Genomic DNA, 23,892 nt, shown 5'->3' with positions numbered 1-23,892 from the left:
GATGAAGACAGACGCCTCAGTTGATTAACAAAGGTTTATTTTTATATGAACATGGCTCCACGCCAGAAACAGAGGACAGGAGGGCACAGACAGACACGGCCCTTACACTCACACTCGGGGACAGCCACCTCCTTCCATCCTCTCCTCAGCCCGGCAAGGCGGGTGAATGGGGAGGCGACTGGACGGGAGATGTGCTATTTTCTGACCAGGGGACACACAGGTGACAGGACACAGTGGAACGTAAAAACAGAGATGCCAGCAGTTAGATGCATGTCTAGGCCTGAAACGGAAGGAAGTCTGGACTTGACCTGCAGCTGGGAAGTACAGCCTCCACTGGGAGGTATGCCCTCCATTGGGAGGTACGGCCTCGCAATGAGAGGGCGGGCCCTCGGGGAAGGACCCTGGTGCCTGCTGCCGTCAGAAATGGCCTTGCGTTAAGATGGCTCGTGTTGCTTCCTGTCCCCGGTGGGTGCAGAGCACCCTAGGCCGACAGGTGCAGCCAGAAAAAGCACAGATGATCTGGCCCAGGGCCAGCAGCAGCTCAGAAAACGTTAACCTGTTCTGCTGATGTGAGAACCTCAGGTCTGCTCGGCTCCGTCGTTCTATCTGGGAGCCTGACACTGGGAGCTAAGACGGTGTCAGCCTGAGAACCGAGCCCCTGGCCGATGGGAGGGTGGATGGGTCCTTCTCAGATGAGCGCAGTCCTAGTTTAGGCAAATACCACGTGAAAAAGGCATGCCACCAATAGGCCCAGGGATGGCTGCCAGACTCCTGCGCCCTGAAGATGGGGTCACAGGCCATCCTCCGGGTCGCGTTTATTCCCTGAGTGACTGGAGTCCCGGATGAGCCTGCCCTGTGCAGACACCCAACCCCAGGGCACCGACACAGGCCTCTGCACCGTGAAGACACATCTAGAAGCACCAGGAGTCTTCCCTTACCCCTTCCTATCTATTCCCGAGGGCCCTGCCTTTGGGGTCCTGACGGAAACACAGACAAACACAGAAGCATTTACAATGCAAGTGCTAGAGCCCGGGGCGGGGCTGACCGGGAGAGGTCGACTTCAGGGCTGCATTGGCAAAGTTGAAGGGTACAGCTTGGCTCAAACTCCCCTCCCACCCCCCACCCGCCTTAAGTTGTTATTTCTGGGGACCCAGGAGTCCCCCTTCATAACTCCAGGCGGGGTTTTTGAATAGACTATTGAGTATCAGAAATTTTTTAAAAGCTTTCTTCCCTTAAGCACCTGGATAGCATTATTTACAGAATCCATGTTTAAATTCACAGCAAACATTGTTCTAGAACTTACCACTAAACTGCATTCCTACTCCCCCCCCCCCCCCCCCCCCCCGAACGTCTGAGCTAAACATCGTCATGGCCCCGGCGGCTTCGGGTCCTTATTTTCTTGCCGCCCGCGTCATCGTTCTCCTGTTTGGGAAGAAATGCAGCTCCGGTCACTTAGAGCGAGGACTTCTGTACCCCCTCCGCCCTGTGAGCCCCAACCCTCCCTGGGGCGACCCTTCCCAGAAGGGATTTGGAGGTTGGAGATGAGTTTTAGAATCCAGGGTTGGGGACAAAATGCAGGTTTACAGTAGTGAGTACGGGAAAGGCGTACGCTTGTGTTATTAGTAATTATTGTATTTGCCACCAAACCACCGTGAACCAGATCCGTCTGTGTCTTTGCTGACGTCAGCTGCTCTGTGCCTGTTCCCTCGTGACTCTAAGGGGCAGGGACATTCGGTGCCATCCTGGACGTGGGTGGACCCACGTCAGGGCCTATGCAATGGGTGCCGGACCCGACAGCCGCTGGTCAAGCAGGAAGTTCCCGCGGACGCCGGTCTCTAACTGCGTCCCCCTCGCAGCAAGGGGACCTTTCAGCCTGTTCTTTGAACCCAGCAAAATGGAGGGCTCCCCAGAGGAATGCTGAGTGGGTGCCATCCTGCTTCGTGGGCTTAATCCCGTGCAGACAGCTCTCGGGCTGTGAGTCTGAAGGCGGTGGGCACTCACCATCCATTAACTTAGATGGCACCTGACTCGGGAGGGTGACAGGACACAGCCCTTCCTACTGACCAGGGACTCCTAAGAGTAGAGGTGCCTTGGGACACCCCCGACGTGGAGTCATTCTAGCTTTCCAAAGGGACCCCATGGGGACCCGACAGGGCCACCTCTGGGCCTTGGTGAGTCCCTGAACTCGGGAGCCTGGAGACCTGTGATGCCAGTACCAGGGGTGCAGTGAGCAGCGGGAAGCACTAGCCGGACGAGGTCCCGGCTGCTGACCCACGACTTCGTAATGTGAATTCGCTGTTGGCACGGGAATCCCCGGGACAGACAGCACCGGCCACAGCCACAGCGACAAAACTCACGCTTCACACCCGCGCTTCTGTGCTGCGGAACCCGGAGCCCGCCCGCGCGTGCAGCGCGTTTGTTTGCTTTTGCAACAGGAGCATTCTATGCTCGTTAAAAAGCGAAACAGTGCCCTGGCCGGCATGGCTCAAGCTTAGATCATCAGGCTGCTCACAGAAGGGTTGTGGGTTCGAGTCCAGGTAAGGGCACGTACCTGGGTTGCAGGTTCTATCCTCCTCCTGACTGGGGCACGTGCTGGAGGTAACCAATCGATGTTGTTTCTCTCTCATCGATGTTTCTCGCTCTCTCCCCACCCCACCCTTTCCACTCTCTTTGAAAATCAATGGAAAAAACATCGAGTGAGGATTAAAAAAAAAAAAAAAACTATTAAAAAAAATAAAGTAAAAACCGTTTAAAAAGTGAAGCAGTAAATGACTTGCCTGCTGTGACTTTTCCGCAGGCCGCTTGGCGCTCCGCGTCACTCTCGGTTTGGGCTGACTCTCTGAAGTGTCCCCGGTGGGAGGGACTGTCACCTTCCGTGCCCTCACGTGTGTGGAGCCCGCACGTCGGGGTCCTCTCTCTTCCCGAGTCTTCCCGTGGGTTTCCACACTTGTCTCCCCGGCCGCGCTGGGCGAGGGCGCCTTCTCCCGTCTCCCGGGTCTCAGGCGCGTTCTCCTCTCAGGGACCGTGTCCCCCGAAGCAGAGCTCCTGGCTCCATCCTCTGGGGTTTGACTCTCGGCCTCCAGGGAGGCCGTCACGGGCTTCTTCCCACGCCTCTTTGTTTGCACCTTGTCCGCTGTTAGGAGACTCTCAGGTGTCTGCTCAGCGCTGCTGGCTTTATTTGGGAGTCTGGAACGCAGCGACATTTCCTAAAAAACGGAAAAGACATCCACAAAATGCCAAGAATAAGTGATGCACATCTGAACACCCAACATGGAGGAAAACCCAAACTGAACTCAGAGGGAAACTCATCTGAACGTCTTACATGGGTTAATCTTCTAAAACGCCAGTAACCTAAGATAACTACTGTTTCCTTTGGAGAAATCACCACTTCTACTGATAAACCATAAGGAGTTTGGTATAAACCTCAGTCACAGTGTCATATATGTGAGGTCTGGTTACAGGCATCACAGGGCACTACAGGAACACGCCCCTAACACGGGCAGTGAATGAACGCCTCCGGCTTCAAGGACGGCTAAGGCAGAACCGGGAAACCTGCTGCCGGAAGTCCCCAATCTCCTCTCCCTAAGGAGTGGCTGCTCTACTGAAAACCTTGACAGTTGACAGTTACATTCTGCTGAGGACATCCCTCCCGGACAGGGTTCTAACTGGTTAGGTACCGCACTCCTGGCTGTGGGGTCTGAACAGGCCGAGCTGTTCCCTTCTCTCTACACCTTTGAGGATGAACACAGCTCATTCAGTCCCCGAGAAAAATCTTGTCAAAATCTGCAGTGATAACTTTAGCTGTATTTCTCCCAAATTAGCCTAGTCTCTCTAGAGGTGCCCAAAGGATTCTCCGCTGGGCCCGCAGGTACTCAGCACTCATGGCAGACCCTTCCGGAAGGAGCACCCACATAAACTCAGGTTCCTTCCGATCTACCAATTATGGGGAAACGGAGAACGTCCCCCCCAGAGCACCAACCAGTCACTATGCAGCAGCCAGCCTCACCTTGCCCGGGGAGGTCGCCCCCGGTGCTCGTCGGCCCCTATTCTTAGTTTTCATGTCCTCACTGGGCATGTCTTCCGTGCTTTCTGCCAAAGCTCCCCGCCTCTTCTTCACGCCCCGGGGTTCAGGCAGCTCACACCTCTCTTGGGGAGCTGCCCGCTGTCTCTTCAGTGGCGGCTTCTCCTCTGCAGGGTCCTGTGCTCGTGTGCTAGTGCGCAGCCTCCTCATTCTGGTGGGACTTCCATCTTCACGCTTCCTCTTGGGGGGCAGGGAAACGCTGCTCCCCCTTTGGGATTTTACAGGGTCTCTGCTGCCCACCTGGTCTTCCACGGGCTTTACGTCCAGGGCCCAGAGGACTCCTCTGGGCTTTGCAGCTTTGCTTTGGCCGGGTGCTTGCATTGGAGTTCTAACGCTCTCAGCTCCTATGCCCAGTTCCTCATCCGGAATTGAGCTTTGCAAGGGTTGTTGGCAGCGGGCTGGGCCTTCTGGGAGCTGGGCCTTTCCCTTCCGTGATCTTAGCTGGCGTTTGCTGCCCTCGGTGTTTTCTGCAGCACCCAGTTTCTGCCTTGGAGATTCCTTGAATGCCTTGATGTCTACTGGTTCTCTGTGGGACTTCATGGTTTTCCCTGATGTCCTGGGAGCTGAGAGCTCTTCCTCTACATCCACCTTCCCGGGAGGCGCCTTGACCTGCCTCTTCCTGCGCCCTGGCAGGACTGCTTCTGGCTGTGGAGATTTGGAGGGCATTTCAGTGGTCTTGACAACAGTCTCTGGTTCGTCTTTGAGGCCAGCCAGGTCTTCTAGGGGCTGGGCCTTTTCCTTACGTGCCCTTGGCCTCCTCTTGCTTCCAGTTACATTTTCTGCAGGGTCTGCTTTCTCTTCTGGAATTTCCCTCAACAATTTGATATCTTTATCAGGAACCTCTGGTGCTCTGTGGGACCTCGTGGTTTTCGCTGACGTCCGTGTGGGCTTCCTGGGAGCTGAGAGCTCTTCCTCCATGTCCACCTTCCCGGGAGGTGCCTTGACCTGCATCTTCCTGCGTGCTGGCATGACTGCTTTCGGCTGTGAAGATCTGGAGGGCATTTCAGTGGTTTTGACAACAGTCTCTGGTTCTTCTGTGTGACTTGGTATTTGGAAGGGCTCTTTCAGGCCGGCCAGGTCTTCTAGGGGTTGGGCCTTTTCCTTACGTGTTCTCAGCCTCCTCTTGCTTCCAGTTACATTTTCTGCAGGGTCCGATTTCACTTCTGGAATTTCCTTCAACAATTTGATATCTTTATCAGCAACCTCTGGTGCTCTGTGGGACCTCGTGGTTTTTGCTGACGTCCGTGTGGGCTTCCTGGGAGCTGAGAGATCTTCCTCCCTGTCCACCTTCCCGGGAGGGGCCTTGACCTGCCTCTTCCTGCGCACTGGCATGGCTGCTTCTGGCTGTGGAGATGTGGAGGACAATTCAGTGGTTTTGACAACAGTCTCTGGTTCGTCTTTGAGGCCAGCCAGGTCTTCTAGGGGCTGGGCCTTTTCCTTACGTGTTCTCGGCCTCCTCTTGCTTTCAGTTACATTTTCTGCAGGGTCCGATTTCTCTTCTGGAATTTCCATAAACACTTTGGTATCTTTATCAGCAACCTCTGGTGCTCTGTGGGACCTTGTGGTTTTCCCCAGTGTGCGTGTGGGTCTTCTGAGTGCCGAGACCTCATCTTCTACAACCAATTTGCCTTGAGGAGCTTTGACACGTCTGTTTCTACCTGTTAGCATGATGACTGGTTCTGGGTTTTGAGATTTGCAAGGTATTTTGGTGGTTTTGTCATCAGTCAATGATTCCATGATGTGATCTGGTGTTTGGAAGAGCTCCTTGAAGCCAGCCAGGTCTTCAATGGCTTGGACCCTCCTCTTGGGTGTTCTTGACCTCCTCCTGCTTCCAGTTACATTTTCTGCTGAGTCCGGTTTCTGTTTTGGAGTTTCCTTAAATGCTGTGATACCTTTATCATCACCTTCTGGCTCTCTGTGCGAGTGTGTGGTTTCCCCTGGTGTTGGCTTCCTGAGAGCTGAGAGCTCTTCCTCCACATCCATTTTCCCCAGAGGTGTCCTGAGTTGTCTCGTCATGCTGGTGGAAGTGATGACTGGTTCCGGTTGTGGAGACTGGCTGGATATTTTAGTGGTTTTGTCATCAATCATTGGTTCTACTGTGTGATCTGGTGTTTGGAAGAGCTCTTTGAAGCCAGTCAGGTCTTCTATGGCTTGGACCTTTCTCTTGGGTGTTCTTGACCTCCTCCTGCTTCCAGTTACATTTTCTGCTGAGTCCGGTTTCTGTTTTGGAGTTTCCTTAAATGCTGTGATACCTTTATCATCACCTTCTGGCTCTCTGTGCAACTGTGTGGTTTCCCCTGGTCTTGGTGTTGGCTTCCTGAGTGATGAGAGCTCTTCCTCCACGTCCACTTTCCCCAGAGGTGTCCTGAAACGTCTCTTTGTGCTGGTTGGTGTGCTGACTCGCTCTGATTTTGGAGATTTGCAGGGTGTTTTAGCGATTTTGTCATCAGTCACTGTTTCTGTGATGTGAATTGGTGTTTGGAAGAGCTCTTTGAAGCCAGCCAGGTCTTCTATGGGTTGGACCTTCCTCTTGGGTGTTTTTGACCGCCTCCTGCTTCCAGTTACATTTTCTGCAGAGTCCAGTTCCTGCTTTGGAGTTTCCTTAAATAACTCAGTGCTTTTACCATCACCTTCTGGCTCTTTGTGTGAATGTGTGGCTTCCCCTGGTCTTGGTGTTGGCTTCCTGAGTGCTGAGAGCGCTTCCTGCAAGTCCACTTTCCCCATAGGTGTCCTGAAACACCTCTTTGAGCTGGTTGGTGTGATGACTGGTTTTGATTTTGGAGATTTGCAAGGTGTTTTAGTTATTTTATCATTAGTCACTGTTTCTGTGATGTGAATTGGTGTTTGGAAGAGCTCTTTGAAGCCAGTCAGGTCTTCTATGGGTTGGACCTTCCTCTTGGGTGTTCTTGACCTCCTCCTGCTTCCAGTTACATTTTCTGCTGAGTCCGGTTTCTGTTTTGGAGTTTCCTTAAATGCTGTGATACCTTTGTCATCGCCTTCTGGCTCTCTGTGCAACTGTGTGGTTTCCCCTGGTCTTGGTGTTGGCTTCCTGAGTGATGAGAGCGCTTCCTCCACGTCCACTTTCCCCAGAGGTGTCCTGGAACGTCTCTTTGTGCTGGTTGGTGTGCTGACTGGCGCTGATTTTGGAGATTTGCAGGGTGTTTTAGCGATTTTGTCATCAGTCACTGTTTCTGTGATGTGAATTGGTGTTTGGAAGAGCTCTTTGAAGCCAGTCAGGTCTTCTATGGGTTGAACCTTTCTCTTGGGTGTTCTTGACCTCCTCCTGCTTCCAGTTACATTTTCTGCTGAGTCCGGTTTCTGTTTTGGAGTTTCCTTAAATGCTTTGATACCTTTATCATCACCTTCTGGCTCTCTGTGCAACTGTATGGTTTCCCCTGGTCTTGGTGTTGGCTTCCTGAGTGATGAGAGCTCTTCCTCCACGTCCACTTTCCCCAGAGGTGTCCTGAAATGTCTCTTTGTGCTGGTTGGTGTGCTGACTCGCTCTGATTTTGGAGATTTGCAGGGTGTTTTAGCGATTTTGTCATCAGTCACTGTTTCTGTGATGTGAATTGGTGTTTGGAAGAGCTCTTTGAAGCCAGTCAGGTCTTCTATGGGTTGGACCTTCCTCTTGGGTGTTTTTGACCGCCTCCTGCTTCCAGTTACATTTTCTGCAGAGTCCAGTTCCTGCTTTGGAGTTTCCTTAAATAACTCAGTGCTTTTACCATCACCTTCTGGCTCTTTGTGTGAATGTGTGGCTTCCCCTGGTCTTGGTGTTGGCTTCCTGAGTGCTGAGAGCGCTTCCTGCAAGTCCACTTTCCCCATAGGTGTCCTGAAACACCTCTTTGAGCTGGTTGGTGTGATGACTGGTTTTGATTTTGGAGATTTGCAAGGTGTTTTAGTTATTTTATCATCAGTCACTGTTTCTGTGATGTGAATTGGTGTTTGGAAGAGCTCTTTGAAGCCAGTCAGGTCTTCTATGGGTTGGACCTTCCTCTTGGGTGTTCTTGACCTCCTCCTGCTCCCAATCACATTTTCTGCTGAGTCCAGTTTCTGTTCTGGAGTGTCCTTAAATGCTTTGATACCTTTATCATCACCTTCTGGCTCTCTGTGCAACTGTGTGGTTTCCCTTGGTCTTGGTGTTGGCTTCCTGAGTGATGAGAGCTCATCTGCTACGTCCACTTTCCCCAGAGGTGTCCTGGAACGTCTCTTTGTGCTGGTTGGTGTGCTGACTGGTTCTGGTTTTGGAGATCTGCAGGGTATTTTGGTGGTTTTGTCATCAATCACTGTTTCTGCGATGTGATTTGGTGTTTGGAAGAGCTCTTTGAAGCCAGCCAGGTCTTCTATGGGTTGAACCTTCCTCTTGGGTGTTCTTGACCTCCTCCTGCTTCTAGTTACATTTTCTGATGAATCCAGTTTCTGTTCTGGAGTTTCCTTAAATGCTTTGATACCTTTATCATCACCTTCTGGCTCTCTGTGCGAGTGTGTGGTTTCCCTTGGTCTTGGTGTTGGCTTCCTGAGTGATGAGAGCTCATCTGCTACGTCCACTTTCCCCAGAGGTGTCCTGGAACGTCTCTTTGTGCTGGTTGGTGTGCTGACTGGTTCTGATTTTGGAGATCTGCAGGGTGTTTTGGTGGTTTTGTCATCAGTCAGTGATTCCATCATATGATCTTGTGTTTGGAAGAGCTCTTTGAAGCCAACCAAGTCTTCTATGGGTTGAACCTTCTTTTTGGGTGTTCTTGACCTTCTGCTCCCAATTATATTTTCTGCTGAGTCCAGTTTCTGCTTTGGAGTTTCTTTAAATGTTTTGATACCTTTATCATCACCTTCTGGCTCTCTGTGCGAGTATGTGGTTTCCCCTGGTGTTGGCTTCCTGAGTGACGAGAGCTCTTCCTCCACGTCCACTTTCCCCAGAGGTGTCCTGAAACGTCTCTTTGTGCTGGTTGGTGTGCTGACTGGTTCTGGTTTTGGAGATCTGCAGGGTGTTTTGGTGGTTTTGTCATCAATCACTGTTTCTGCGATGTGATTTGGTGTTTGGAAGAGCTCTTTGAAGCCGGCCAGGTCTTCTATGGATTGAACCTTCCTCTTGGGTGTTCTTGACCTCGTCCTCCTGCTTCTCGTTACATTTTCTGATGAATCCAGTTTCTGTTCTGGAGCTTCCGTAAATTCTTTCATGCTTTTGTCACCACCTACTGGTTCTTTTTGTGTATCGGTTGTGTTCCCTGGGGTTTGTGTGGGCTTCCTGAGGTCTGAGAGATCTACATTCACTCTCTGGGAAGGAGTCTTGATATGTGTGTTCACCTTGGTTGGTGTGCTGACTGATGGTGGAGATTTGCAGTGCATCAGTATGGTTTTGGCTTCTGTACCCACTGGTTCCTCAGCATGACTTGGGTTTTGGAGGAAATTGTGGATGCCCTCCAGGTCTTCCTTGGATTCTGTCTCTTGCAATCTCTGGATGCGGATCAGGCCTGCTCTTGGTGTACATTTCAACTCTGATGATCTCCTTGATCTCCTCACAGTGATTAGTTTTTCAGAATTTTCTTTAGGTTCAATATTTTTCTTACATGTTTCAAAGGATCTTTCCCTTTCCTTCATCTCTCCCTCTGGTAGTTGTGCTTGTACTGATGATTTTCTCAGACATCTTCCCAAGATGTTCTGAACAGTGTCAACTTCTTTGTCATCCTTTTCACATTCTGCACTTGTCACCTGTATATTTCTGAGCTCCACGGACCTCCTGGATTTATTTGTACTGGATGCCGCCTTCGGAGGTTCTGTCTCAGATCGTGGGGTTTTCATATTTCCATTTACTGTAACATACTGTTGTGTTAAGGCTGGGCTTGAAGACTGTTTATCCCATGGCCCTTCTGGTGCATTCTGAACCCTGAGGTACACATTTTCTCCTATAAGGAAAAAAAAAGCACAATAAATATATTCTCTTCATTGTGTTGTAACCAATTTGGTATTTTACCCTCAGGAAATATTGTGTATGAGGCAATAATTCACCCTCCTCTCCACCTTACTAACAATATGAATCTGCTTGTGTGGTTATAAATCTGTCTGACATATGAATCATGCACGTTTAAGAATAATGGTATTTGGCGGTATACAGTGGGCTCATACATAGGTGGTGGTTAGAATCCACAGGGATTAGATCAGGAAAAAAATTCCCAAAGCAGGGTCTCCTAAAGGCTGCCCCGCCATATCTCAGTGACCTGTTTCCTTCAAACATGAGAACCAGCTGTTTCCTTTTTGAACCACCAATGCAATAATATGGCTGCAACGTCCACTTAGTGTCCACGTCACACTGGCAACATCTACTTTTCACCTACGGGAGCCTGTGCAGTGTGGCAAGGAGCTCACTCTAAAACACATGGTACAAAACGAGAGCAAGACAGACTCATTCCTCCCATCTCACGCCCACACTTGGACAATGTGCAATTATTGTGAGTTTGAGTAATTTACATATAAGTGTGGTGAGAGAGATTACACTTTTCTGCTTAGTGCCCTCTTTACTTATAATAAAGAAGGCAAACGTGTTCACAGGTGGTTTGATTATTAAAGGCATATTCCTTTCCACTCAAGTCACTGAATGCCAGTGCGGGTTCACCCGCGGATAGGGATTTCCCCTAAAGCAATAGAACAGAGAAGCTGGAAATGGTATCTTATCATGAGTACCTGTTGTAGAGAAATAATACAATATCTGTTACAAACAACAACACCCCCATCTGCAGTTCTATGGAAGACATCAAGAGAGTTAGGAAAAAAAAAAAAAAGTAAACCAACCAAACTTTTCTGGGGTGCAGAGCAGAGCTTTTTCTTCTGAATTAAGTGCTTGAAACTTTTTCCCAAGCAAGTCCTCTGAACTTGAAAAAGTGGTGGGACCTATGTTCATTGTTTGTGGCTTCTCTTTTGCTGGGGTCTTGAACATTTCAGTTAACCCTGTTATATGGAAATAGTGGAAAAAACAATGAACAGATCACTCTTATATATGCAAACAACCATGTCAGTCCCCACACACAACCGAGGAATCACACCCTAGAACTCCTGGGAGAGAGGGTCTCCGGGGAGAAGGAGATACATTAATAATAATAAAATCATTTTGTTAAAAGAGGGTGATAGGACGGTAAAATCTCATAGGTGCTCCCTCTTCTTTGCCTTTCCCCTTGGAAAGAAAAGCAAGCAAAGGAAGCTGTCTGTCTCCCGACGTTGTGCCCAGTTGAGCACTGGCCGGAGGATGGCGGCCGCCCTCACTGCCTGCTCTGCCAGGCACCCAGAGACCTAGTGACCTTGTGCTGCCTTCAAAATGCCTGAGGTTATGCAACTCTGAATACTAATTATGTACAAGTGAAACGTCCCCCAACTTTAAAAATGACACAGGGCTGTCCATTTTAGTACTGTCAGGTTATAACATCCCCATCTTTTCCGAGGACAACTCTTCTATGTTACAACCTGCCCTGAAATAAATAAAAGAGCCCGCCTAACAGGCTAAAGCCTCATCTCCCTCCACAAGTATCCAAAGTGGGAACCACTGGTCCAACTTGGTGGCATGAAACCCTAACCCTGGGTCTGGCCATGGTTCAGATCTGCTACAATCATAAGGATTCTTCTAATGAGAAAGGCAACATTGGCTCAACATTATTCACGCTTAAAGAAAACTTCACAGTCCTTTGATTCATGAAACAGTTAAGTGACATGAAAAAAAGGAACTCTTGAAGCAAAACATTGCTCACACCAGTTGCTCCAACTCTGGGAAATTGCTTCGTATAAGTGCAGGGAAGGGACAATTATAAGAGCAAGAGCATCTCCTTCCCGAGAGCAGCTTCCAGCTTTATTTACACCTGTGCTGCTCTCTGAGGTAAAGGTGTGCATCTGCCTTGCATGCCTACCTCATGCAGGACACGTGATCCCCAAGGTGCCAGGGGCCTGTCCCTGTTCCCAGATGCAGCTTTCTCGTCCTGGACCATCCTAACCCCAAGAAGTTGACTGGATCGTTTGGTCTCCTGTACCCCTCTGCAGACAGACACCCATCCACATCCTCCCAGAGCTAAGGGCTGTGGTTAAAAGAGACATGCCTAGCCCTAACCGGTTTGGCTCAGTGGATAGAGAGTCGGCCTGCGGACTGAAAGGTCCCAGGTTTGATTCTGGTCAAGGGCATTTGCCTTGGTTGCGGGCACATACCCAGTAGGAGGTGTGCAGGAGGCAGCTGATCAATGTTTCTCTCTCATCGATGTTTCTAACTCTCTATCCCTCTCCCTTCCTCTCTGTAAAAAATCAATAAAATATATTTTTTTAAAAAGAGAGACATGCCTATGATTTTACCTGAAAGGTCTTCATTGAAGTCGATTTTTTTGTTGATCACGAAGTTGTTCAGCATTCTGTAGGGCCGAGCTGGCACGGTGACCTTTTCGATGTGAGCTTTCCCTATCACGATGGTGCAGGGAGAGGCAGCATGGCCTGTACTGAACTCGTTGTGAACACTGCCCAGAGACTTCTGGAAGAAAGGCAAGAGAGCACGAAACATTAAAGCACAGCCGCTCGGAAGGTAACTCCGGAGAGCATGATGGTAGCGGCCATGCACCATGGACACAGACCTTTGGGGTGTTCATTCTTCTCTGCCTTTTGCTCGGCGGTCTTGGAGGACCATGTCTCACAACTTTAGTTTGCGTTTGTTTGGCACAAAGTTTCACGACGTCTGCCCACGATCTCGCCACTGTCGAAAGGAAAAGGAGGTGAAACTTCCCAGCGCTGGCAGCAGTGAGAAAATTCACCCCGAAACATATGCATTCCCACGACACTAACCCATCAAATTGGCTTCCGAGGCTCCGCTCCTCCGCCGGGATTGAATCGTCTGCAGGATTCCATGTTGGCCGCGGTCCACAGAGGCCCTCCTGGCAGGTCCGCTGCTGCTCCGCCTCCCTCCCCTCTGAGGAGCATCTGTTTGATGTGGAGATTTGCTGCCATTCGAGGCAGGCGACTTGAGGGACCGCCGGCGACCATCATTTGCAAGTGGAGACATTTTCGGGGGACTGTGCACCTGGGAGCTCGTTAACATGTTTTGCGTGGTCACTTCCAAACGGATTTCTGAAGATCCTCCCTTTTCTGATGGCGGAGGCTGTTCCTGGCGAGATGGAAACGCTCCCAAGTTAGCTTCCTACAAACGCGGCACCTCTGGAACCTCTGTGATGACTCACCCGAGTAAGAACTGACACTCTTTCAAAGCACAAGAACCCCCACAAACCAGAAACAAGCACGTCTGGTGGTCATAGGAAAGTCTTTGTACTGCTCCCCAATTCTTGAATAATTGTAACAAAGCTGGATTTGAATAGACACACCCCAAGAATTTTCGCTGTTTAAATCTTGAAGCACCAAAACATTTCACCCGCTGTCAAGAGCAAGGTGGGGGTGAGAGTCTGTCCCCCGCCATTTAAGAAAAAAGAAAGAGAGAAAAAAGCAGCAAACAAGCCTTCCCTGGGGTGTTTGAGGAGGAAAGATGGAGGGAACCGCCCGAGGAGAGGCCAGGGCTGTGCCCTGAGTCCCAGCGAAGGCACCTGTGGGTGTGCGGCCTCCTGAGGCCTCCCTGCGGGAAAGGAGGCTGCTATCGGGAGCCGGTGTAAAACGGGAAGAGGCCACACACCCCTTGTGTGCCTCTGCGTATGAACAGCAATGAAAGCCCAGCCTCCCTGAGCTGACTGCAGCTCTAAGCAGCTGATGGTGAGAATCGCAGCGTGTTCCTAACCAAGCGTTCCCTTTCGCCTTACACTCCTGGAGAACAAGCAGCCGCCCTGTGCTCATGTGTCCTGATGTCCCCGGACTCTTCTCATTGGAGTTGTCACTGTGAGCCAGAGTGGCCCTCCCGCCCTGGAGACGGCCGGCAGGAGGCTGTGCAGGACTACCCGCGGGCTCTCACCTGTGCGGTGCCACCTCCCAGCCGCGGGGAGAAACCAAGTGTTTGTTTGCAACACCCGGGTGAATGAGCTCGTTTAGACTTTTTATTGTTACTTTATATTAGAAAGGAGGTTTAATTGTAATTCTACTCGTGGGAGCAGCTAGGAGAGAGAAGGTAACCGGACGTGAGCCATCAGACAGGAGGGCGAAAGCCAGCTAGGGAACGTACCTTGATGATTTTCTTCAGGACGGGCGGAGTGTGGGTGACCAGAGAGCGTCTTGTCATCGGCGTTTCTCCTCTTTTGAGAGGTGTATTAGGAGGTAAGTTTTCATCAAATAATTCAGGTCTCAGATGACCCCCGAAGGAGACCCGCCTTCTTTTGAAGGGCTTCCCCTCAGTCTTATCTAAAGGAATGAATGCAAACGGGAAAGGGAATGAAAAACCATCCTGGTACTTATGACTTGTTTCCAATTGATCTTAAAGACAAACCAGTGACTCCTGGTGCCGAAATACCTTCATTCTGTGGTGACGCCAGGGAAGCTAAAGGTGCTTCAAGAGCAAATGACAGATCGGGGCCAAACCATTAAAACGCCTGGCCCAACTCGACAGTATAGAGATGTTCTTTAAAACGCTGAAAACTCCTGCCTGGACACAGCTTCCTAAGGGGATCGGCCTGACGCAGGGGCGCTCACCGTGGAGCCAGGGCTGATGGAGATGGATGCTTTAGCAGTGACGCGAGAAAACTTTCCCAAAAGACACATCCTGGGGCCTCACCTGGACATGCACGGTGAGTAGAACGAGCTGGCAAAGTTCTGCAGGTGACTCTCACAGGCAATTCACGGGACCCCAACCCCCCCCCGCACCACCCCCCCCCCCCCCCGACACACACATCTTTACAAACCAGCAATCAACACCGTGAACCTGGAGGTTTCGTTTTACAGACCCGCACGGCTCTGCACTACGCACCCTGCAGAAGCACAGCCTGTGCGGTCAGGGCCGCGTCAGATGCCCGGAGACCCTGCAGAGGGCAGGCTGCCCAGGAGCCACGGGGGCCACAGAGGCCCTGCCTCCGCCACTCACTGGGGGCATTAGGCTGTCAGCTTCCTCACTTGCAGAACAGAGAGAACTGCCCGTTATCTCCACCACCTGGCCTGCGGACGCTCCTGCTGGGCGCTCCTGCTGCAGGCACGGAGGGTCAAGGTGTGGATGTCGGGAAAGCTCCCCAAACAGCGCCCGGCACAGCAGCTCGTGGGAACAAATACCCGAGGGCCACCCTATAATAACAGCTTCCCAAGGGATCGCCGCTGACTTGGATCAAGCCCATAGGACACAGATGCTTGTCCCTCAGAATGGAGCTGCCTGGGCAAAGCGATGCTGCTCATTCTCCTTTCTAGGTTGTGGCTGGAATAGAACCAAGCCTGTTCGGAGCAGCCTTCCGCCCCTGCTATGTCGGTCCTTCCCTAACAACCCGCACCTCCCGTCACTCCCTGTCCCCTTAGCCAGGTCTTCAGGACAAAGCTCTCGGCGTGGACAAGGGACACAGATGCCTGGCTGTCCCCTTAGTCCCCTGGCTCCTCGGCCACAGAGCAAACTGTTATTTTAGAAAGGCGTGTCACAAATTCATACCTAGACACAGATCACAGGTACGTGTGAACGTTCGGGGGAAAATGAATTTAAAGTGAAATAAACTTACTAAGGGAATCGCCAACGTTGCTGACATCCAGTGCACCGAGGCCCGGTGACCCGGAGGTGCCCTGCGGCCTGGGCGTGCCCAGGGCCCTGCCTGGAACCTTCCGCTCCGCGGGGACCAGCAGCGGGGAGAGCAGGGTCTGCTTTGGAATGTCTGTTCCTGTGGTGAGAATGCCGACACTGGGAGACAGGCTCCTTCTCCTTTTTCTGGAAAAGACTTTTTCTGCTGTGTTTCCAAGGTCGCCAGCGCCTTCTCCTTTGGCGGGTGTTTGCTGTCTGGCCGAGAGCCTCCTGGGAGCAGACGCCGCATTGCCTGCCCCGAGGTCTTCGCTTTGCTGCAGACTCACAGGTTCACCCCCAGCGGTGACACTCAGGTCTCCGCTCCGGCGTCTCCGGGAGGAATTGGGCTGTGGACATTGGACTGGGGTCTTGGCTTTGGTCATCTCTGTGGGGGGGATGCTGGGACTCGCGGTGGCCTCGAGAGTCTGACCCGGCCCCTCACCCGCTCTCTCTGCCTCCGTCTGGCTGCTCCGACCAGATCTCCGCCTGGACTTGGGCGAGACCCGTGACTGAATCGCGCTCTGTGAACCGCCAGCGCTTTCGGCTTCTGATGCACAATGACCCCGTGCTCCCGATTTCCTACGATTCTGTAGAACAGTCTCCGATTTCACATCTAACTCTTCCTTCATAGACTCATAGAGCTTCCGAAAGGGAGACTCATTTGCTCCGTCCTTCTCCAGACCCTGTCCCCTATTCCAGCTCCGGGGGGTCACACGGGAACCTGCTCCGAATCCCCCAGCAGGGGGACCGGCTGCGTTTCCGTGGTTATCTCCAGGGGGCTCTGAGGAACCAACATCTGCTGTGCCTTTGGTAGTGGGACCTTCTGAGCCACGTGAGGGGGTGCAGGTCGCCCCGACATGCTCCCTGCGCTCCCGGGGCCCTCCTGAACCACCCTCTTCAGTGACTTGTGAGCGGGCAGCACTGGGATCTTGAACTTTCCCATCTTGACAGCGAGACATGAAATAAGAAACAAGTTCCAGATGTTCTCAATGGTTACGTGTGCAGTATTCAAATCTTACAACTGTTTCAAACTACCTTATCGCCTAGCTCTTCACTTAGCCTACACGTTACTGAGTGTCCCAAAATGGTAAGAACAGTATTCTGATACTAATATTATGATCTGATCCAAATAAGTAAATCACATTAGTCTCCTGTAGCTAATCTGAGATAAAATGCTATTATTCTACTCAGAATTCAGCAGACAGCTGAGCAAGACAATTTATTTACGTGTGGATTCTCCAATAAGCCCCCACATGACTGGAGAAGAAAGTTAACTCGGGGTCTGCCTGAGCCTGGACGTTGGACATGTGTGACACTGGTGTCCCCTCCTTGTCATTATGCTAAGATAACTGGCCTTGCAGATCTGGAATGAATGAAAAACTACTTACCGGGGTTGGAAGAGAAGCTAGACCTTGAGACCCGACTCGGAGATGCCTGTGAATTGGTAAAGAGTGAACAGCCATTTAGTGCCTTTTCCGAAACCGACAGCCAAGTTCATGAAAATATCCTATCTATCGATGAGCATCTTTGCCTAACTGTTCTTATATGACTTTGGGAAACTGAGAAATGAGCCTGAGACTTGCAGGTGCTACTGCTCAGATACAAGTATTTCTTAGCTGATTTAAAAGACATAGTGATGGGGTGCGTGTGAGTTGTTATAACTTCCTCAGACTTCTTTTCCTTCATCATCTGAAGGAAGTTAAACTTAAACATCACCGACACTCAGTACCCGTGAACCTACCAAAGGCACAGAATTACTGACTTTATACTCGGTTTCACCAGAAATCAGCACAGGACCTGTGGGCTCCACTCCGCTTGTGTGCTCTTGGCTGGCAGACACCTAGGGTGTGTTTGAGCCCAGAAGTTAAGGCAGACACTACCCACTCGGGGCACAGGACCAGCCCCAGCACACCCACCTGGACCCCTGACAGTGCTGCCAGAGAATGTTCTAGAGGCCGAGGAGCAACCACAGAATGACATGTATTTAAGATATAAAGTCCAGTATTGTTTCCAAGAAGGAGAAAAATATATCATCTGAATAATTAAGAGGGAGGGGATATCACAAAATATATCCAAAGGCAAATAATTTAACTTTTCTTTAATCGATTTCCAATTTCTTGATATCTAACATGTGGCTTCTCAAACTTCCCATGGGAAGGGCCAGTTTCTAATTTCCAACCTGAACTTGATCAAAACACTTATGACTACATAAAAATGAAGTAAAATTTGCCCTGCCCGGGTAGCTCACTTGGTTGGAGCATCGTCCCATAAGCCAAAAGATTGCAGGTTCGATTCCCGGTCAGGACACATACCTAGGTTGTGGGTTTGCTCCTGGTTATTTCCTAGTTGGGGCTCGTATGGTAGGCAATCGATTGATGTTTCTCTCTCATATTGATGTTTCTCTCTCTTCCCCTACCTCTCATTAAAAAAAAAAATCAAAAAAATCAATGAAAACATCCTTAGATGAGGATTGAAAAAAAAGTAATCTAAGTTCACCTTGTTTTAATACCTTGGTTACACTCTCCTATTCTAACTGGTACGTCACCCTCCCTTGTGAGAAACTGGTCATCAGTGTGCACATAAATGATTTCCTGTCTTCATGCAAAAGAATCAGAGCCCGAAGTTTGATACCACCCCACCCCGTCACCTGTTCACGTCTTTGTCCTGGAAATTCAGGTGACTTGCTTCCGTGCTGATGACTGTCACTTTCATACCTGAAGTGCACAGAATGACAGACACATATTCAGATTACTGACCTGTAGCCTGAGTATCTGATGAATATCCAAGGAATAAGGAGCAAACTTCAAGATGCTACCCTATTCCTGGAAATAAATTTAGAGTTGATTGCCTTGACTTTCTTTCAGAACACCGGAGTCCGAGGCTGGGCACCCGGATTCATTTCTGAGCACTGACCAGCCTGTATGATTCACGCTCCCTGAGTACCTGCTATGTGCGGACCTACTGCAGTGGGAACAGAATTGGTGCCCGCTAGTTTACGTTGAAGGAAATCAACCGATGGCTTGGAAAGCTAACCAGGAAGCCAGGGGCGGCCGATGCCTGAACCTCTGTGACGTCGCTTCCTGCAGAGACTAGAGCTATGTGCTACCCTGAAAGCACTCTGATCTCGTCAGCCCCCACTTATTCCACCTGTGTCTGAACAGAGGCGGGCACGTAGCATGATGAGAGATAGCCAGCAAGACGCATCGTTGCCCTCACAAAACCGCGGGCTCCGCATCACAGAACAGCCGCGTAAAAGGCAGGCAGAACCTGGGTACCTGGTGAAAGGGCCTGATTCAAACTTAGATGCCACCCGAGTGCCCTCGGGAGCAGCGAGGATTCTGGGATGGTTTCTCAGGGAGCAGAGCTCTGGAGCCAGTCCTCTTCCTAAGACCCGTTTCCAACTCACTGTTGGACGTAGTCAGTCATCTCAAGTAATGTGAACTTGAACAGCAGCTCCTTTTGGGGAAATAGTTCTGGCCTCGGCTTCACATCAAATACTTCCTACCTAGAGCTCTCTAGCCAATAAACATACCCTTTAAAAATGAAGCAAATTCACAACAAGCACAGTAAAAGAAATGCCCGGATGCCAGGAGGCGCAAGAGACAGTACTAGTATTTACCAAAGGCCATAGTGAAGGCAGAGCTCCGCTCAGCAAAACGGGTGAAAAATGATCCAACTACACGTCTCTTCAAGAGACACAATTTAGATTCAAAGACACAAACAGGATGCCAGGAAAAGGGTGGGAAAGGTATGCCTGCAAGCAGCAACCAGAAGAGGGCTGGAGAGGCTACGCCAACTCAGAAAAAACAGACAAACATTGTTCTCAGAGACCAAGCAAACCCACAACAAGACTGACGATAACAAACGTGCCCCCAACAGCTGGTTCCAAGAGACAACCTCAACCTTGAGGATTGTGAAAAGTTCAAAGTATGTGATTAAAAAAAAGCAGTGTGCAATCCTAATCAAAAGCACCACTACAGGCACAGAACACGTCAAGATGACACATGATAGAGCCTCACCCACCGGATCATTCTAAACTTAAACACGTGGAGAGCAGAGCCACCAAGCATAGAAAGGAAACTGACAAGAGCCGAAAAACAAAATGCCCTTGATGTGTGATTTTCACTCGCTGGTTGCAGTAGCTAAGAATCGGGGATGGGGGGGGGGGGGGGGGAACGGAACGACTGTGATTCTAGAATTTGCACCTAATGGGCACAGACCATAGACAGAACACTGCCCCCAACAGCTGAAGAACACACCTTCTTTTCAAACACAGATTAGTAAAAAGTTAACCCTATGGTATCACAAAGCAAACCCCCACACATTTCAAACATGAAGTTACTCACACGTCCATCCAAAGTGAATAGATTGTGTAGGTAACTGTATATATAGGGTGTCCCAAAATTCACGCAAGAGTTGCAATTGAATTGAATTGCAAATCTTGCGTGAATTTTGGGACACCCTATATTATTTCAAAGAAATACTCATGCAGTGAGGACGTCCATGCACTGAATGCCACCACCATAAGGGAAGAAATCAGTTACAAACATGTCCATCATTATTACAAATTGATGGAGTTTAATAGACAGACAAAGGCACAGTGGTTAGGGATGCAGGCTTACGCAGTAAAACTCCAGACTTTCGTGCGATCAGAAAGCGAGGTCAGAGAAATAAGCAGTGATTAGAAGTTGCGTGAGAGAAGCTTCAGACATCTTCTGAGTAAGCTGTAGGTGGTGGGTTAGTTTGCTGGGGCTTCTGTAACAAAACACCACACACTGGGTGGCTTCAACAATTTCTTGTCTCACTGTTCTGGAGGCTAGAAGACCAAGGTGAAGGTGTCGGCAGGGTTGGTTTCCTCTGGGGCTGGCTTCTCGCCTTGCTATGGTTTCCCTTTGCCACCTGTACACAGAGTTGTCCCTCTGAGCACCTGCTCCCCTGGTTCTCTCTGTGTGTCCTCATCTCCTCTGCTTTAAGGACACCAGTCAGATCGGATTAGGGCCTGTTCTAACGGCTGCATTTTACCTAACCACCTCTTTAAAAGCCCTTAAGCCCTGCCTCACATTCTGAGGTCCTAGGGGTGAGGACTTCGACACATATATTTGGGGGAGGGGGAGGCATTCAGCCCATAACAGGTGATGTCCACAGGGCTGTTCACGCCTGACTTGTTTTGTACCTTCCTCTATGAATACCTTTTAGTTTAAAATAATAAACTAAAAAACGTTTGCAGAGTCTCCAATAAAGTGAAACTCCCGTAGGACCAGGTCACCCCTCCCGGGCAGCATGATGGGTTCTCAGATCCTTGAACTGGATTACGTCGGCCGCATATGTCCCTGTGATTTCAGATCGGGAATCAGCGTGGAGAAATTCCATCTCAAACACCTGGACATTCACCCACCCTGAGGAGAACCGCAGAAGGCCTGCAAGGCTGGCTCCAGGAGCGCCAGGAGGCCCCCTATGGCCACTGACCTGAAGGAGCGGTCAATGACCGTGATCACGTCCCCGTGCCTGAGTTGCACGGGCCCGTCGATAGCAGATCCATTCACCTGTGTTGGGTTTGTGGCACTGAAATTAAACAAGACTGCCTGAAAGTAGAAAAAGGGGGAAATGTGTAATGCCTAGGTAACAAGTGAGCGAAGACTTTTTAAAATAGACCCCCAGGCCCCGCTAACCTTCTGGTCACTGACTTCAATCTTGCAGTGCTGTTTGGATACGACAGGAAGCTGGATACGAATGTCACACTCAATGCCCCTGGATTGAAAAGAATGAAGACTTTTTTAGGTTGTTGCATTTTAAAAATTACATCAGTGTTTCAAAATAAAACAGCATCTGACTCTATGATCTATAAATGTAATGACATAAAGAACTAATAAACTGGGTAAACATCAATGCTCTCTAGATTTTGCCAAAAATTTTTACAAGTATTGTATAAGCAACTATTTTAAATCTTTAAAACTTAGAGTACTTAAAGATAATTACACTAGAAAAACATCTATAATAATAAAAGGGTAATATGCTAATTAGACAGGATGTTCTTCCTTCCAGAGAAAGCCAGTGGGGTAGCAGAGCCTCGCCCCGCTCCTCCCTCCAGGCAGAGGTGGGCAGACAGGGGAGGGGGAGGGGTCAAGGCCCTTGCACAAGTTTCATGCATCAGGCCTCTAGTTACAATATAAAATTGATTTGCCTTTTACTAAAATATCTATGCTTATAAGACCCAACTAAAGGAATATTTTACATCAGTTTTGAGAATGAAAATTACTTTTAATCCTGCTTTCATTTTTCCCCAACAAAAAGGCTTATGTTCACTTGTAATGTCATGTATAGTTCAAGGTTTAATCATCACCGAAAGTGCTGTATTTTATGCCAGCACCTCTCTGTGCCTGTTTCTTTATAGACAAAAACAGGGTTACATTAGCACCTATATCATGGTGTTCTTCAGAGAATAAAATGAGTTATGCATGTCATCATTTGCCTGGCACACAGTAAATGCTACTACTTGTGAGCTTGTTACTGTTGTTTTAAAACTATAGTCCATTTACTGACAGACGCACAAATCTATCACTAAAAGTACTAACTTGAAAGCAACAACAACAAAAAAACAACAACTCACATTCTCTAGATTTGACTTGTCTTTTCACAAAAAGCTAGCGCCAGCAGAGGGAGACTTCCCAAACCCGCAGAAACCCATCAGAGGCCCTCGGTGAGGTCCGCTGGGGGTCCCCGCTACCATCTAGTAACTAGAGTTTGAACAACTCTAGACTCTCATCTCTGTTCTCAACCTGAACCTCTGGAGTCTAAGATCTCTCTTCCCAACCATGTCCCACGACCAAACACTTACTAATGAGTTTCTAAATGACAAAATCGTGCATAAAAACGTTCATCGATGCTGTATAATAACCACAGTTACTGCCATTCAACACCAACATGTTTTTAAACATTTTCTTTTCTTTAGAAACGCTATGAAAAGTGAACAGCTACTTTAAGTGAAAGATGATTTGTTCTTTAGGTGAGAGAGTTCCAGGAAGAGAGACTGTCTCATTAGCACTGAGAGGTCGTTTGGCAGGAGACTGCCAACTGGGATCACCGCAGCGAGTGCTTCTTAACCTCACGCTGCGGACCTTTCCGGCCACATAATGCTTCCTGGTGGGGACCCTCCGGTACAGGCCGGGCGGGTGGCAGCACCCCGACCTCTCTCTGCTCACGGATGCATGCACCGCCCACAGGGTGACACAGGAAGGGAAGCTCTCACAACACTAGCCGGACAGGAGCCTCCTTCCTGCCTCTGCTCGGCAGTGTTCCCAGGGTTTTCAGATGAACACGGCCGTCTTCTACAGAAGGGAGTCAGGGTACTGCAACCACCTACACTTTCCTCCATTTAAACATGCGCATCAAATCAATTTCAACACGTATGTTTGCCTGAAGCACCAGTTAACACACAAACATTGTCTTGAAATTCTGTTTGGTAATGAACCGCTCCCCGGAGTTGACAGTACAGGGAAGTGCCCAGCCAGGCGACAGCGGAGGGGCCGAGGCCCGGCCTGGTCACTTGGAATTGGGGCCTTCAGGTCTCTCACGCGTGCGCAGGGCTCACCTCCCGAACAAGCAGGTGCTCAGGCTCAGTGGGAAGTGGGGGCCGTCCAGCCCGCTCCTCTTGATGGTCACCAGGCGACCTGTCGGGCCCATTTTCTAACGAGAATTGGCGACCGATCCTTATGGGAAGGTCAGGCGGAAGCAAACCTAGCGAGCAGCTCTTCCCCGCAGGACCACGCACTGGATCAAACAACAGAAACAGAAAACGCGGGTTGGGGGAGGGCGCGCTACTCTCAGAGCAAAGAGCCAAGCAGCCGCTTGTAAGTCGGCGACTGGGGTTCACTGCGCAATGCACCGGTGCCCGGTCGCCCTGGCCCCCGCCTGACAGCTGGGGAGCCCCGCCAGGCCCTGAGCTGCCCCCCGGTCGCCCTCCTGCAAGCATCGCCCTCAAAGACCCGCGGCCAGGACGCCGCCCGCCAGGGTCCCGTCCCCCGGGAGTTCCCTCCAAGACCCCTGCGGCCGCGCTCCGGGGCGCTCCCCGCACAGCCCCGAGGGGTCACCGCGGCTGGGCCCGCGCCCGTGGCACAGCCCCGAGGGGTCACCGCGGCTGGGCCCGCGCCCCTGGCACAGCCCCGAGGGTTCGCCGCGGCTC

The 23,892-nt window shown here is 50.3% G+C and overlaps 1 protein-coding gene and 1 long non-coding RNA gene across 3 annotated transcripts; one reads left to right on the top strand and one right to left on the bottom strand.

The window, feature by feature from the left end:
• Positions 1-22: 22 nt before the first annotated feature.
• On the bottom strand, positions 23-23,480 carry MKI67 (marker of proliferation Ki-67). Of its 2 annotated transcripts, XM_081104746.1 has the most exons (14): positions 23,302-23,480; positions 21,383-21,461; positions 21,180-21,295; positions 18,361-18,427; positions 17,102-17,147; positions 15,658-16,656; positions 14,193-14,368; positions 12,878-13,196; positions 12,670-12,788; positions 12,398-12,569; positions 10,862-11,017; positions 4,007-9,978; positions 2,778-3,206; positions 23-1,422 (listed from the first exon to the last, which is right to left on the bottom strand). In XM_081104746.1, the coding sequence occupies exons 1-14, from the start codon at positions 23,391-23,393 to the stop codon at positions 1,357-1,359; spliced, it is 8,808 nt and encodes a 2,935-aa protein (XP_080960872.1). In that variant the 5' UTR covers positions 23,394-23,480; the 3' UTR covers positions 23-1,356. The 2 variants fall into 2 exon arrangements, with proteins under 2 accessions (XP_080960872.1, XP_080960871.1); XM_081104745.1 differs by having other exon boundaries at positions 174-3,206.
• Positions 12,786-21,598, top strand: LOC308528881. The gene is made up of 3 exons (XR_013996739.1): positions 12,786-14,284; positions 14,448-14,751; positions 21,056-21,598. It is a non-coding gene; the product is annotated as an uncharacterized lncRNA (long non-coding RNA).
• Positions 23,481-23,892: the final 412 nt, after the last annotated feature.

The sequence above is a fragment of the Myotis nattereri genome (assembly GCF_964212035.1).
Source record: "Myotis nattereri genome assembly, chromosome: 13".
Classification (NCBI taxonomy): Eukaryota; Metazoa; Chordata; class Mammalia; order Chiroptera; family Vespertilionidae; genus Myotis; species Myotis nattereri.
This window is presented reverse-complemented; position numbering and strand designations above follow the sequence as displayed.

Excerpts from the sequence above, each read along its gene's own strand:
- MKI67 (XM_081104745.1), bottom strand. The coding sequence starts at position 23,393 with ATGGGCCCGACAGGTCGCCTGGTGACCATCAAGAGGAGCGGGCTGGAC. Across the intron at positions 16,657-17,101 it reads TAGCTTCTCTTCCAACCCCG|ATGGGAAAGTTCAAGATCCC; the intron begins GTAAGTAGTTTT and ends CTCGCTGTCAAG. Across the intron at positions 12,789-12,877 it reads CTCGGAAGCCAATTTGATGG|TGGCGAGATCGTGGGCAGAC; the intron begins GTTAGTGTCGTG and ends TCCTTTCGACAG.